Source organism: Sceloporus undulatus, chromosome 4 (genome assembly GCF_019175285.1).
Source record: "Sceloporus undulatus isolate JIND9_A2432 ecotype Alabama chromosome 4, SceUnd_v1.1, whole genome shotgun sequence".
Lineage (NCBI taxonomy): Eukaryota > Metazoa > Chordata > Lepidosauria > Squamata > Phrynosomatidae > Sceloporus > Sceloporus undulatus.
The window spans coordinates 57,353,489-57,366,240 of record NC_056525.1 but is presented as its reverse complement, the minus strand read 5'-3'; the positions used below and the strand labels follow the sequence as shown (position 1 = coordinate 57,366,240).

At 38.8% G+C, this 12,752-nt stretch overlaps 1 protein-coding gene across 1 annotated transcript in view; it reads left to right on the top strand.

Moving 5' to 3' along the window:
* Window positions 1-12,752, top strand: part of SRGAP2 (SLIT-ROBO Rho GTPase activating protein 2) — a 266,745-nt gene that overhangs the window by 196,078 nt on the left and 57,915 nt on the right. Inside the window, 2 exon segments of the mRNA XM_042463031.1 lie at window positions 7,816-7,900; window positions 10,808-10,835. Coding sequence (XP_042318965.1) covers window positions 7,816-7,900; window positions 10,808-10,835 — 113 coding nt within the window.

Below are 12,752 nucleotides of genomic sequence, written 5' to 3'. Positions count from 1 at the left end.
CCCAAACAGATGGGACATTTTAGGACACACCCATGTCAACATTTTTGTTATGGGAATTTTACAATGGAGACATTTTTCTTCCATTGTCACCGAAGAATTGTAAACAGGGTCCCAAATTTCAGTCACTTAGCATACATAATAATGTTTCAGTCAATCAGTCAGTCATTTCTGTTCCACTTTAATTTCCCAAAGTGGGAATCAAAGCCAATTACAGAAAAAAAGAGATACAAATAAAAAACACATAAAGCTGAAGCAGAAAGTTATGCTTAAAACAATATTAAATGTAACACTAAAACATAGAACCCATTAAGTAATACAATGAGTTTACAAACATATGCTGAATAGAAAAGCTTTCACTTGACTGCAGAAACATAACAGGAGAGAGCCAACTTAGCCTCCTTGGAAGGAGCATCTAAGAGCAGATGGAGACGCCTCCCACGTTCCACCAAATGTGCCTTTAAAAGTAGTGGAAATGAGAGAGGCTCTCCCTCAAAGCTCATTGATTGGGTAGGTTCATATCTTGGACCCAAGCCAATACTGCTCTTTACATCATAACCAGCACCTTGATTATGCCAGAAATAACCAGGAGGCTGTGGAGCTTTTGTAATGAGGATGTGTGGTGTTGTTTTTTTTAAAGTACAAACAATGGCTGGGACAAAAATATACCCACAAATCTTTTTCTTTTTAAGGAAAATTAATAGCAGGGTGATAGCCAGTAGAGAACAATATTCCAGCTCAAGTGAATATATGTTTCCTGGTTTGAGTGTTTGGGTACTGTGCAGTACTTTCAACGTCCTGTGGACATAGTGCATAGTGCACTAGAATTGTCATTGGGATCAAAAGGGATCCCATTTTAAAGTACTCTAGAAGAGAGACAGACACCAAACCAAACTGGAAAAGGGTTACAGAACTACTTCGCTAGTCCAGGCAGGTATTTTGACAGAAATACTGGTGAATGTAGGCTTGATAAGGTGGTACAGAGATGTAATTTCCTCTTATTTTTCCAATGGGAACACACATACATTTAAACTTCAAATGGGTCTTACAACATTCTCCCATATACAACCTGGGCTTACACCCACTAAGTTTTTGTCCATTACATTATATAACGAAAACATCCATCACAGGTAGAGATTTCTAGCATAAGCCAGAAAAGTGTGTTAAAAAGGTACTGGGTTTCAAATAAACAATAGGTTGACCAAGACACAGAACTACCAGAGGAGCCAGTGAAAATGTGAAGCGATAGGAGTCTTCAGAATGGATGGAGTTTATTTTCCACCCAGATGTATGTCAGACATGCAAAGAAGAGTTTGAAGGGTAGAGTTGCAGATTCTTCTTGAAAACACTTCCAGTTTAGCAGTAAACACTGTTTAACAGGCTTGTTGCTGTATTCTCAAACAAAAGTCTTTTTCAAAGCAGCAGGGAGGAACAAGGTATAAAGGGGAAAAAATTCGTTTCAGAATTGGTTACTTCCTGTGTGTTAACTTAGAAAGTCAATGCAAGACAGTCTTTTGCGTTGTTTTGCCCCGGGACAGACAATATATATATGTCAAGATAACTTTTTTCTTCTTCCAATAGCATGAAAAATGTCAGGTCAAATAATATTGAGAACTTTGCAGCTTTGCACCGGTAGAACATGGTATGAATTTCACAGAATATTTCAGTCTTTTCCATGGTTATTTTCTTAGACTTCAATAAAACGTTTAGAGGCTGTAGGAGAAAGAGTGACTAGCTGTTAACGAAAATGAAATTATATCTTGGTGTTTGTAAACATGGCTTAAGATTGGGTAATCCTCATTTGCCATAACCACACTTTCTAGTTTCAGACCTCTTGCTCATCCATGTAATGTTTATAGGAAGAAGGTATACTTTATAAATAAAACAGACATTTAAAGAAAGAGTGAAGTTAAAGAGCACGCTTGTAATAATACCAATACCCTAGAATCCGTCATTTCCTCACATACTTTACAGAAATAGATTATTATCTACAAGATTTTTAAAGTTCACAAGATTTCTAAAAATATTATTCATAACTATGCCTGTATTCAGTTATCATGATGGCCTAAAAAAATCAATTTTACTATTTTTTCTCTCTCATAATTGACAGTGCAGTATGTAATGGCTCTGGTATCCCCCAGTGGTTTCTAGGAATATTTTTGCTCAAGCTCGGTGTCCTGCTGACTTTGTTGCTGCTTGTTTGCTTCTTTTTTTAAAGGAGCTTATCTATATAGATCAAAGAGAAGAATTAAAGATCTGGTCATATGACAGAAGGCATTTCCATAAGCCCTGGAAACAAATTAACATGTGCCTTGCCAGCAAAGTGGGAAGAATTCACATTGGTTTACACATCACCCTATTTTTCCCCCCTCTGACAGCTGCTTTCTACTGGTAAATACCAAAGGGGGGGTTGTTTTAGCTGTGTAGCTGTGGAGAGGACTGATGTAAGATCCTGTGGTATAGGAATAACACATTCTTCCATCAAGAACTTGACAGCAGAGAAACTTGTGATTTCAGGCTGTCTTTGCCTGCTCTACTTGACTCTGATGGATTAGCCAGACTAGTGGTATCATCTTGATATCAAACTATACATTCGGAAAGGTAAGTTGCTTGTCTACATAGGTGCATGATGGCAACACCATAAAATGGAAAACCTGTCACTAACAGAAGAGAGCTTCAAGCAATAAGGGATGGGGCTCAGTGATTAAGACAACCAGTTCTTATGATCCAAAGATCAAAGGCCTGTTACAGACTGCCAAATAAAGCTGCTTCAGGTCTCTTTGGAGTATGCTGTTTAAATGATGCATGGGTCCTAAAATCCAAAGCTGCACCAAAGCTCACTCCACTGCTAGGAATGGATGAGGTGGCTTTGGGGCGACCTCTGGACTCTTAGGACCATGTATCATTTAAATAACATACCTCCAAAGAGACCTAGCAGCTTTATTTTGGCAGTCTGTAACAGGCCAAAAGGTTGGCAGTTTGAGGCGCGAGTGCTGCATGATGGGGTGAGCTCCTGTCACAGTCCCAGCTTCTGCCAGCCTACAGTTTTGAAAGCATGCAAATGCAAGTAGATAAATAGGTACCTCTTTGGTGGGAAGGTAACAATGTTCTGTCAGTCATGATGGGCACATGGCCACCAGAGTAGTCCTGGACAACACTGACGCTTCGACTAGTAATAGAGACGACAGCCTACTATAGTTACGCCTAGCATCATGTCAAAGAGACTATTTTACCTTTACCTTTACTGTCAAACAAAATTAATCTCATACTGTTGATTCTCTGCATCCATGGATTCGTCATCCATGGCTTGAAAATATTGTTTTGAAAAACAAAATCGAAAAGCAAACCTGATTTTCTCATTTTATATAAAGGGCACCATTTTACTACATGGTACCCCGGGATACGAATGGCCCCTTACGAAATTTCCGGGTTACGAAAAAAATCCATTCAAAAAAACTGTTCCGTGTTACGAAGGTTATTTCGGGTTACGAAAAAAATTTTGGTGCTTTTCTGCGGCTATTTCGCACGAAATCGCGGCTTTTCCCCATTAGCGCCTATGGCTTTTTCGGCTTACGAAGTATTCCGGGTTACGAAAGCGGCGGCGGAACGAATTAATTTCGTAACCCGGGGTACCCCTGTACCCCACTATATATAATGGAACACAAGCATCCACAGATTTTGATATCTACAAGTGGTCATGGATCCAAAGCCTAGCAGTTACAAAGAGGCCACTGCAATCTGCAAATGACTTCTAGCCCAATCCTGCACTGACATATTGATGTCTAAAATTAGGTAAAGCTTTACCTGTTGGTATTATGCTAAGTGTTAAAGCTTAGGACCCCAGTTATAGCCCATTATCTCACACTCTGGTCTATAAAAAACTGGTGCCATGGATGACCTAGTTTCACTTATATATAGAGATAGGGACAGCAGTTGAAGAAGTACTTGACCAGTTTCCTTGCTCAAGAAAATCAACAAAAGATAGCCAGGAAAATGTAAAATAAAATACTGGTTACAACCCAGACTGAGCATCAGTGAAATTAGGTCTTGCATGCTCTTTCCTTCTCTTCTCTTCTGGGCACAAGGAGAGACAATTAGAAATGAGCTACCTGCCTTAAAGCAAACTTTAGTTTACTACTGCATTCATATGTGACAAACTATGATTCTCTCAAGCCACAGTTTGACCACAAACCAGCATAAGACTGAACTCTTTGTTCTGATCTCTGGGCCACATTCTGGGGTTCGCTCTCTGTGTGTGCCTTTTTTTTTAACAATCTCCATATAGCTACTTAATAATTTTAAAGTTCAGAATCTCACCTTGAACTTTAAATTGGCTCTAGGCAGGCGATCTGTCATGTCTTATTATCAGGTGGTTATTTGTTTTAATGGGGCCTTGACTGACAGCAGGGAGTAAGCCATTGAACTGTGAACATGGCTGTGATGAAAGGTTTCTCTAATCACTGCACTTTGGCATTGTGTTTCCTGTATTTCTCAGTATAGTGTGGGTTGATTTGAATTCTCATTTAAATCTTACATTTCTTGGCAGTTGTGTTAATTTTGTACTAAACAATGTAGTTAATTTCAAGACCTCCTGAGAGCTTATGGGTTAAGATTGTTTTTTGTTTAAAAGTCCATATTGATAATACTTGACAGTAATTTTTCTTCTCCTTCCTTTTCCTCTTCATTGCTGTGATTTTTGGACAGTTTGGCCTTTAAAGAGGTGCATTTAACACTGATTATTTTAACTACACAAAGTCATAATCTGTAATGCTGTAATTAACTGGCACAGTGAAGTCTAAAATAGTTCATCCTAAAATTAAATGAGGAATAAATGTGCAGAGTGTCACTAATCTAAGATATCAAGACACTTTGGTATTTAATGAACTTTGCCAGATAATAAGATTAAATTATGACTGAGAGTCTTTCTAGAGAATTCATTTCAAGTTCCTAATAGTAATTTATATAAAACATATTCTAAACCTTCTTACAACTGGCATTTGCAAGGTTTTTTTTCTATCCATATGTAAAGAACAATGAGCTAGGAAGTGAGTAATGTATGCTCAAGCACAGTACATTCTAAGCTGTGACGAAGGACTTGAAATGCTTTGTGTCTAGAACATGGACCAGTTCAGTGTTCATGTGTGAAGGGCCTCCAGGCAAGGTGCTCTAGATATGCCCCGAGCATCACCCTCAAAAACGTGGTGAGAGACAAGTAATTGTAGTGGAAGTAATGCAGCTCAACTTAGTGCTATGAAGGGTACTGCCAAACAAGGCAGCTGCCACTAGATTTTCATTACACCTAATGTCTCTGAGACCCATGTTCAGCAGCATTGGTTATGCAACCTCCTGCTACTGTGCACATGCCACCCTTTTCAGGGATGCTCCACCTGCAGTGACACCACAATTTTCAGTACCAAGTAGTCTGATGCAATTGGTCCAATTTCTGTAAGATTTTTCACCATTCTGGGACGATACTGATGACCACAGTTGTGATAGCAGAGCTGGTATAAATTGCAGAATCCAAGTACATTTTGTTTCATTCCTGTGTTGACTGTAGGTACTGAAAATATTTCAGCTTTGGCTAGGTAGCTTCTATGTATAGCTTTCCTCATTTTTCCGTTGTCGTCCACATACAGCAAAGAATATCCTGATATCAACCTAATTTTGATATCACCCTATCCGCCTCATTGAATGTAGTTTGCCAGGCTTTTCCAGTTACCAAGCTACAAATTCATGCATGTGCCATCAAGAATTCAGCTGCTCCCTCATGGCAGAGTTTGAACCTTGAATCTGACAGCCTTTGGGATGCAACTTCTGTGAGACAATTCAATTTTCAGAACAGTTCTCTATGTGTGAGAGCCCTGTTAGAAAATACTTGTTGAGTAAAATACTGGTTGAGGACAGATATTCCTTCCCCAGAGACGACGACATCATCATCATCATCCTACACTATAGTCCGCTGGTTCTCCTGGCTTTCTTGCACACCAATACTTTGACTGAAGTCATCCCGCCGCTCCCTTTTCCTCTCACTACCCCCTACTAACCCACTTTCCCCTCACCACCCCACTGGGGACGTATCACCCACTTTGGGAATCACTGATTTAAACTATATGCTATAGTTAAACTATATGCTATACTAGGGAAGCATATTCCAGAAAATGGAGAAAGTCACCATATAGATAACTTGCTTCATGGTTACTGCCAGAATCTGCATGTTCCAGTACAGATAGCAAGGCTTCCTTCCCTGACTCTAGCAAGGATATGTGTCTGTATAAAGGAAGTCAATTTATCTGGTACTTTGTCTCAAATTGTTCAGTGGCTAGTCAGCAGCCAGTGGAGGTGCTTCAACACCATTATATTATTAGTACAGTTTGATGACTATTCACTGTCTAAGCATAGCATTTTGTATTAGCTGGTGCAGCTACACCTAATACAAGAGTGGTCTCACATCAATTGTATTACAGTGCTCTAAGCATGAGATTGCCAGTACTGACTACTTAATGGCAAGGACTTTCATAATGGCGATTTTCCACTATGGATTCTAGTACTAGTGATTCCATTCTCATCTCTGGCAGGGGGAAAAATATCTGTAATGCCTGGCCAGTGTATAGCACTTTTCAAATGCCCTCAGAATTTTTTCACAGTGTACAGATCAAATGATTGCATTCATTTGGAATCATTACAAAGACTCAATCCGTCTCAGAGTGAACAAGGATTCATGTATTCCTGGATGATGCTAGAGTGTGCAGGAGTAAAAACTACATGTGTGATATCACAAATAACCATTCAAAATATCAGTTGCCGGTGAAGTACCAGTGGTTCTTGTTGTCTAAAAATAGGGTTAAAATGTATTTAAATTACTCTAGCTGCAAAGACACTATTGTAGTATATTGTTCACAAATTTATTTCATTGTTTCAGATCTTCTGCAGTTTTAAAATACGGCATCAATTTATTTCTGCAATATGATTTTTATTAAACATGGACTGCATTGTTATTTTACGCTCATCCTTGTAAAACTATAGACATTATAAAGGTGGGGAAAGATTATCTTAGGAGAGAAACAGATGATGGAAAAGGGGTAGCTCTATGCTGCCCCTTTGAGTACCAGATCAGGGCCACAGCAACCGCACGCCACAGCCCGGATCCAGCATTTTCCTGGCACAAAAAGAAGCAACAGAAAGCCGCTCCTTTTTGCTCTGGGGAAAAGGCACCCTTTCCACTGCGGCAGCATGCAGCATCTAAAGGCCACACCGCCAAAATGCCACAACACTACCACCATGCAGTTGCCTGGAGTGGTTTCATGGCATGTTCCCGGCAGCTTGGGGCAGCTACTTTAGTAACAGAGGTATAACCAATACATTTTGCAGTATTCACTGATTAGCAGCCCAGATGATAGTGCTAAGTCCATTTTGAAATCCGCAGAATGTAGCAGAGGACAGTAAGTGTGAGGGCTGTTAGATATTAAGACTGGCTGATACTGTGTTCATCTGATGCAAAGCCTCAGTCTCTGATTAAGAACTAAAGTCTACTTTACAACTCTGTGTTAGGTTGGGCTGTATGTTAGGTTTGGTGTGTCTATGTGATAGGTATTGGCATATATGGTATTCCTACTGCATAGGAAATATGGTTGTTTGATTTCCCCTAAGCTACTTATTCCAGTTGTGTGTGGCGAAAAGAAAAGAAACAGAAACAGAGTTTCCTGACTGTCTTGATTCATTCCAGACTCTTGTTCCATTGTCCTTCTGTATTTGCAAAATCAGTATTGACCCTTGTTTCTCTCTCTCTACCTGCCCCCCCCCTTTTAAAATCTCCACTAGAAGTTGAAGGAGTATCTGGAAGGCAGGAACCTCATCACCAAGCTTCAAGCCAAACATGACCTCCTCCAGAAGACTCTGGGAGAAAGTAAGTCTTGGAATTGCTTATCATTGGTCAGCCTATCCCTTATAATTACTGAATTAGGCAGCTGACTGAGCATAACCTATCTTGGATTATCGATGCTAAGTGGACAAAGTCATGTTTTATGGATTTATTATTCCATCTCTACAGTGCTACTTAAGTAATAGTGAAATGGAAGTGCTTAATGAGCCAATAATGTGCATCATCTATTTGTTTAAATGAAGCATATGCCCATTCCTTTCCCTCCCTTGTTTCCCCCACTCATTCCACCATTTCTGCAGAAACAAACTAGGGAAATCCTTACGGCTATTTTTTGCCCTCCTCTTGGCATGCAGATATTTTATCCTTTAGGAAGCTGCTTTTATCATCAGATTAGCTTGTGTTACAGTTCTGTAATTAGCTTTATAAGTAAACTAAGAAGAACAGGGTATTGTTTAGATAGATTTGGGTTGCGGTGTGAAGCTCACAGCCTGTTGGAAGCTGGAATAATTTGTCTGACACCATTAGTGAACCAAGATGCCATCACAAATTATGTATCTGAACACCCATGAAAATCCCATCTGTCCAGCATCTGGGTAAAGGAAGGCTAGGTGATCAAGATGCCATGGCACCATGAAATTCTCTGTTCATAGAACAGTAAAATTACACACACACACACACACACACACACACACACACACACACACACACACACACACACACAGGTGTGTGTTTTTGTGTATCTCCATATAACATTCAATCTGCCTTCTGTGATAATTCCATTCCTGGGTCCTTGCTGACTGTGTCATTCCAGCATGCTTAAGGCACCTTTTAACCTCCCTGTGCAGCAGACTCCCTGATGGCAAAGTTATAAGAAAAATGAATGTTCTTAAGTCAGAAGATCCTCTATTCCACGTGCTATTTTTTAATGCTTTTTGGACAGTTTGGAGCTAAATTGCTAGTCCTCTGAGTCGAAGCTGTTTTAAAAATAGTAAAATAAACATACAGTAAATGCTCATGTATATGTCTAGAAATTTTAATTAAAAATTGACCCCAAATACCAGAATCGATTTATCCATGGGTCAGTGTAAGTACTGTATTTTAACTCTTATTAAAAACAGAACCATCCCCTGGTGAAAGAGAAGAGTGTAATCTGACCCCCCTTCTCTCTCTCATCCATTCAGCCTTTAGGGTGAGCCCAAACAGTTATGCCTGCTGGAATTTTGTAAGTTCTTTGGTATTGTTTTCCTTTGCTTCATCCTTTAGATCCTTAGTTACATGCCTGAAATTTTACCTTCAACTTATCCCCAGGTCATATTAATATCCATAATTTTGGCCCCAAAAACCTGCCCTCGATTTATACATGAGGTTGACCTACAGTCGATGTACGGTAGTTAGGAGCCACCATGGCATAGTTATCTGGAAGGGCAAGGAAGTTAGAATATATGTGTATGCATATGTGTATGTATATGTATGTGGATATTTTTCTCTAAGGCAGGGACAGAACTCTGCATATGCAGGAGATGCTAAATGTTAATCCTAAATCCAATTTATAAGTGCTATTGAATTAGGGAGTGGGTTATTGAAATCTTTTAATAATGTTGGCTCTGCTTCATTGTGTGAGATTGCTTGGCAGACTGTGGAATATGTCTGGTTGTCTAACTTTGGAGGAATTTGGTATTGCTTTGTGTCTCTCCCTGCCCCCACTGCCTTGCGATTTCCGTTAAGGTGACATTTGACTCCTTTTGCAAATTACTTTAATCTGAAGATGACAAGTTCCGTTAATAAAAAGTACCAGCAGGTCTTTCAGTCTGCAAGTAATTATTTCCCTACCTTCCATCTGCATTTGTCACTGTAATACTAGAACCCTTTGATGTTGCCACAGCCATGTAATTTATACGTATGAATATTCTGTGATGGAAATGGGACAGATGGTAAGAAACTCTGGTTTGGAATAATGTTATTATAAATTATGCACTATTCTAGGTAGTTGAGGATCATATTGGGAGGGGAAAACTGACTGTTCAAAATGTGTTATTTATTTTCCATGATCAACAATTAGCCTCGCTCCCATCACATCTTTATTTAAGCTTAAGCTGTCAGGTCAGATCTTTCAACAACAAATCAACAACATTCCAGTACAGAAATCAGCTTAAAATCTGTCTCAATTGTGATATGTGCCAGATAATTTGTGTCTCCTCTTTTTTTTTTACTGTTAACTGCACTCATAAAATATTATCTGTATCAGAACAGACATAGTGGTTTGGTCCCTTTCTTTCCAAGCTAAAAGAAGGTTAGTGGGATGATTTTTTAAAAAAAATAATTATGATTACAGAAAGAACCATTTAATTTTTTTTAATTTTTTATTTTTATACAAACCATTATGAACAGAAAGAACCATTTAAAACCATGATTAGATTACTGAAACAAATATGGTGTTAGAAGTTGTGCCTGTAGGCTAACAAATTCATGAATGTTTTCAGCCTCTCTGAGTGATTTCATAAAATGATAATCTCACTTCCCTACTAAGTCCCCTGGGAAGAAGGCAGAGGGAGAGATGGCATCGCTCTTTTTAGCAACAGACATCAACAATTAGTGCACCTCTAGCAAACTAGTGTTTTTTTTTAATGAAACTTGCAGTGCTTTTCAAAGAAAGAGTCCTTAAGCAGCTTGGAGCTGTTTTGTACATTTCCTGGTCAGCCACCAAAGGAGCCTTGTTAGCCGGGATGGCTGTCTTAATCACAATAACAGCAGTGCAAGAAGGAAGCAGCTGCCCTGTTGCACCTTTGGCGGGGGGGGGGGGGGGATAAAACTTTTCCCCAATTCCCTCTTATCTCAAACTGAAGTCAGACAGTTTCTCTATTCTTTCTCCTTGCTGCAAATTTCTACTTTAAAAAAGAACAACATACTTTACATGTATTTTTCTTTTAACAGGTCAAAGGACTGACTGCTCCCTGGCCAGGTAGGTGTGACTGTTAACAGCCTTTGTTGTTTCAGTGTTGTCCAGTAATCCAAACATTTATGCTAAGATACCTTCACACTTTCCCCATTTTGGTGCCACTTGCTTTCTGAAAATCCAAGCTCAAGGCAGTGTAGGTTCATATTTGGAAACCTATCAGGTAGCCTCCCAAAACCCAGATATAATGTAAGAACATACTGTAATTTACAGATTAAAATATTGCCCTACTGAACAATGTAGTTGAAGAATTTGTGATCTCTATTTTTACAGAGTTACTGCAGTCAGGCTTATATAGAATGTGGATGGATTCAGATTGTGAATAGCTACTTTGGCCATTTGGCAAAGAGGTTCAGAGAGAGAAATAGGAACATTTGTTTTATTGTTCAACATCCAGGTGTAAGGGCAGGACTGGATATTACACTTGACAATGTGGTTCCCACCAAAAGAGGAAGCCCATACCAACTTGTTTTCCCAGACCCATAAACTTTAGGCAAACATACACATTGTAAGATTATTGTGTTTTGTCCCTCTCATCGGTCTTTGACTGCTTCTAGTGGGAGCTGGAAAATGTCATTGGTGTGTGTCTATAAATGGTTCAGGGAGAAGAGAATTTGTCACAGGCCTGTCCCATGTTAAACATAATGTGTAGTTAAAATTTGTTATTATTCTGGGGTGGTTTAGTTTTGTGTGTGTGTAGTTTTTAACTTTTATATATATTTAATTGTAAAATGTGATGAGTGTCTTTTTAAAAGAAAAAAGCATCTAATAATAAATTATAATAATGGTTCCACCCTAACAAATTTGCTGCAGAGGGAATCCCATGCTAATAAGTGAATATGTAGTAATACCTCTTCTTTTTTCCCAAGACAGACAAGACACAATTGGATTTACCCCTGTTATGAGAAATAAAGAGCCTTGAAATAAATACTTGAAGGGCTTTTGATTGCTTAATGGAGGAGGGGAAGGATCAGTCATACAAGGGTTTTCTTTCACTTTGTCCCATTGACCTCATCTGGTCTGACATGGAATTGGATTGCAGCAGTGAAGAGAATAAACGTTTTGTTATAACTGGGCCCAGTATCAATCATACTATCATAAATGTCACTACATATGTGGAAATAATAATAGGAAAAAATGATGTTTAATTGGGCCTTCTGTGAAGTGTTTCAAATCTCTGAATTGCTATTCTATGTTGGTCTAGAAGTCAAGGTATATTCATACATATGAGATGTCTGTCTTTCTGTGGGCATGACTGCTAGCCTTTCTAATAAAAGGAGAGTTATTGTTTCATATCTGGAGTCATTACTTCAGTTTACATTCCTCATAGTAAAGCAGAGCTGACAGGTCCTAATTAGAGTCTGACGTCTGTAATAATAAAATATTATTTATTGTGGGACAACATTAAATATAGGAGTATCATTCAAAATGAAAGGTTAAACTGTGCTGCATTGCCTTTAAGAGGAATTTGCTATTTTTAAAATTGTGATCATTTCAGTTTGCTCTTTGCTGATTTTTTTTTTCTTGAAGAAATAATCACAAAATTAAAAGTGTCATCATGATTCGTAAGCACAGGCAAGATTGCCTGTATTACAAATTCAGCAACCATCTGTTCTGGCAGTGAGTTGGGAGTGTGTGATCCAGGAACTTCTCAGTAGCTTGTATCTTCTGCAATTCATTTTGCAGAAAAATGATTGACATAGAAGTAAAAATGGAAAGAAGGTGAACAAGTCCAAAGACTATTACAACTGGTTTGAATCTGCATTCATGGGTGAAGAAGGGGCTCCTTCATTACAGGTGGACTCTTTCAGATTTCACAAAATTTTTGCTTAAATTTTTTGGGTGGTTGAAGTCAGAATTTTGACATATCAGTAAAATGCAGAGCAGGATAGCAGCTGTGTTAGTGCATTGATGGATGAAGTC